Source organism: Dama dama, chromosome 11 (genome assembly GCF_033118175.1).
Source record: "Dama dama isolate Ldn47 chromosome 11, ASM3311817v1, whole genome shotgun sequence".
NCBI classification, from domain to species: domain Eukaryota; kingdom Metazoa; phylum Chordata; class Mammalia; order Artiodactyla; family Cervidae; genus Dama; species Dama dama.
In genome coordinates, this window is record NC_083691.1 from 52,562,744 (window position 1) to 52,564,989 (window position 2,246).

The window sequence follows — 2,246 nt, forward strand, 5'->3', positions numbered from 1 at the left end:
TTTCCTCCTTTGACTTTTTTTGTTGCCAGGGGATTGTCTCAACAAAGCTCTGTTATTTCAGGAGGCAAAGTAAACAACACTGGGTTTAGGCTTTCATTCTGTTTCATGAAAAACAGATTTTTTCCAGAGCCCATACTTCACAACCCTCTTATTTAAGTAGCTAATAGTTCCTCTTTCACTGTTCGTTCCTGAATATGAGCATATAATACTGTCAAAATCCCATTTCCCTTCAAGGCTGAGTGTCACTGTAAGATTGTCTTGTCGCTTGGCTGACTCTGCTGCAGGCGGCCGCAGGGCCCACCATGGCTGCCAGTGACAGGGAACACTTGTTTCCCTTACCAGTGTGATATCACGTCTTACATTTTTGCAGGGTCTCCAGGCTGAATGATGTAATGTGTGAGAATTTTAAGAAACACACACCCACATATTGATGGAGAAATGAGTACCTGCAGGGACCCTTGTCCCTGAAAAGTTTTTATCCAAACTGCCTCTCCCAACTTTATATCTTAACGTCATGCCCTGTCTATAAAAGAATAACAAGCAAAACAAACCCCCTAGAATCTCCCTTCCCCTTTCTACATTAGTGACTGCATGGATTTTATTAGTTTGTGGAAAATGTTGTAGTGATCCTTCTGGTAAACAGCAGGTTGGCAACAAATAGAAACACCTCCTTTCATACGCCACTAGACCATAAGCAGGTTACATGAACCTGCCAGCCTCGGTATCTGTGCAGTAAGAGAATCTGGTACCTTGGCAGGCCCTGGTTTGGGACAAGGGAGACTCCCTGTTGGCAGGAGAAGTACTTGCCACATGAAATTCAGACTCACAACAACCTCCTGTGCTATCTGTGACCCAAATTTTATCACGGTGGTTTATTTATTATTATTATTTTTTTTTTCATTTCACTTTCTAGGATTGAAACACAAAGGAACCAGCGTCCAGAGGATAGAAACACAGGCCTTAGACTTGCTGCCATCCTTAATTTCCTCATTCATCACCTCTCCTTAAAAGACCCAAATCCCCATTCCTCCTTTTAAATCGATTCCTGCGCTCAGCCCTGATGGCCACTAGCAGACAGCTATTTCCCCATGGATGAGAGCGACTCCTTCATCTTCCTGGTCATGGTTGGGATGAGGTTTATTTGGTCATCCACACACTTGGTCAGGCAGGTCTCCAGCTGCCGCTTCACGTGAAGCTCCTTACTCCCTGCATCTATTGAATCTTTGGCCTTGTCATTGCAATACATAGTGCGCCAGGCCAGGTGGTCCTGGAACTTCTCCAACTCGCTGGTCACCAGGGCCTGGGCTTGAGCCAGAGGTGCATGGCAGCGTTCAATGCACTGGTGCACTTGCTGCATGGACCCCTGGCTTCCCTCACAACAGGCGGCGCTGCACCGGAACGTAAGGCCCTGCATCTTCCAGATATTCTCCCTCGCCAGACTCTTCACCCTGGAGTCCACCGCCTCCTGCACCCGGAGCTGCTGCAGCTCCGCCATGGCTACCCACGCGGTTCCCGGCTGCGCCCTAAAATTTAAAAATTTTATAATTTACATAATATAGAATTATGTAATATGAAAAATTGACACTCGAAAGTCGACTTTCTCACTTGAAGATAACCCTTCTTAGATGAATTTTCTTAAGATAACTTAGTAAGTATAGTGACATATATTATATAGACATTTTTTTTCTTTTCTTTTCTTAAATAAAACTTGTGTATATATGTAGATTATTATACATATTTTCAGGTATTCCTTTCCTTTTAGAATTTTATCATGGGCATTTCTTTATATCAGGACATAAAGGCTTCCCTGTCAGCTCAGTGGTAAAGAATTCTCCTGACAATGCAGGAGTTGCAAGTTCAATTTCTGAGTCAGGAAGATCCCCTAGAGAAGGAAATGGCAACCCATTTCAATATTCTTTACTGGGAAAGTCCATGGACAAAGGAATCTGGTGGACTACAGTCCATGAGGTCCCAAAAAGAGTCAGACATGACACAGTGACTAAACAACAACAACATAAAGAGTTTAATTATGAGTCAAAGTTCCATATTAATGAGCTTTTAACTTGTTCTCAATGATTACCTAAGATATTCTATGTAGTTTAAATGGTTATTGTATATAACTCTTCCCAAATTTGTGTGACTATTTCAGTAGATAAATTTTAGGAAAAAGTCTCATCAAATCTAAGGTCATAAATACCTATTTTCTGATTTTCTTCATTTTGCATTATGTGTAGATACATATTTGT

General features: G+C 42.0%; 1 protein-coding gene across 1 annotated transcript; it reads right to left on the minus strand.

The window, feature by feature from the left end:
• Positions 1-1,078: 1,078 nt before the first annotated feature.
• On the minus strand, positions 1,079-1,495 carry LOC133065531 (protein FAM136A-like). The gene has a single exon (XM_061156263.1). It carries the CDS (start codon positions 1,493-1,495, stop codon positions 1,079-1,081), a length of 417 nt encoding a protein of 138 aa, XP_061012246.1.
• Positions 1,496-2,246: the final 751 nt, after the last annotated feature.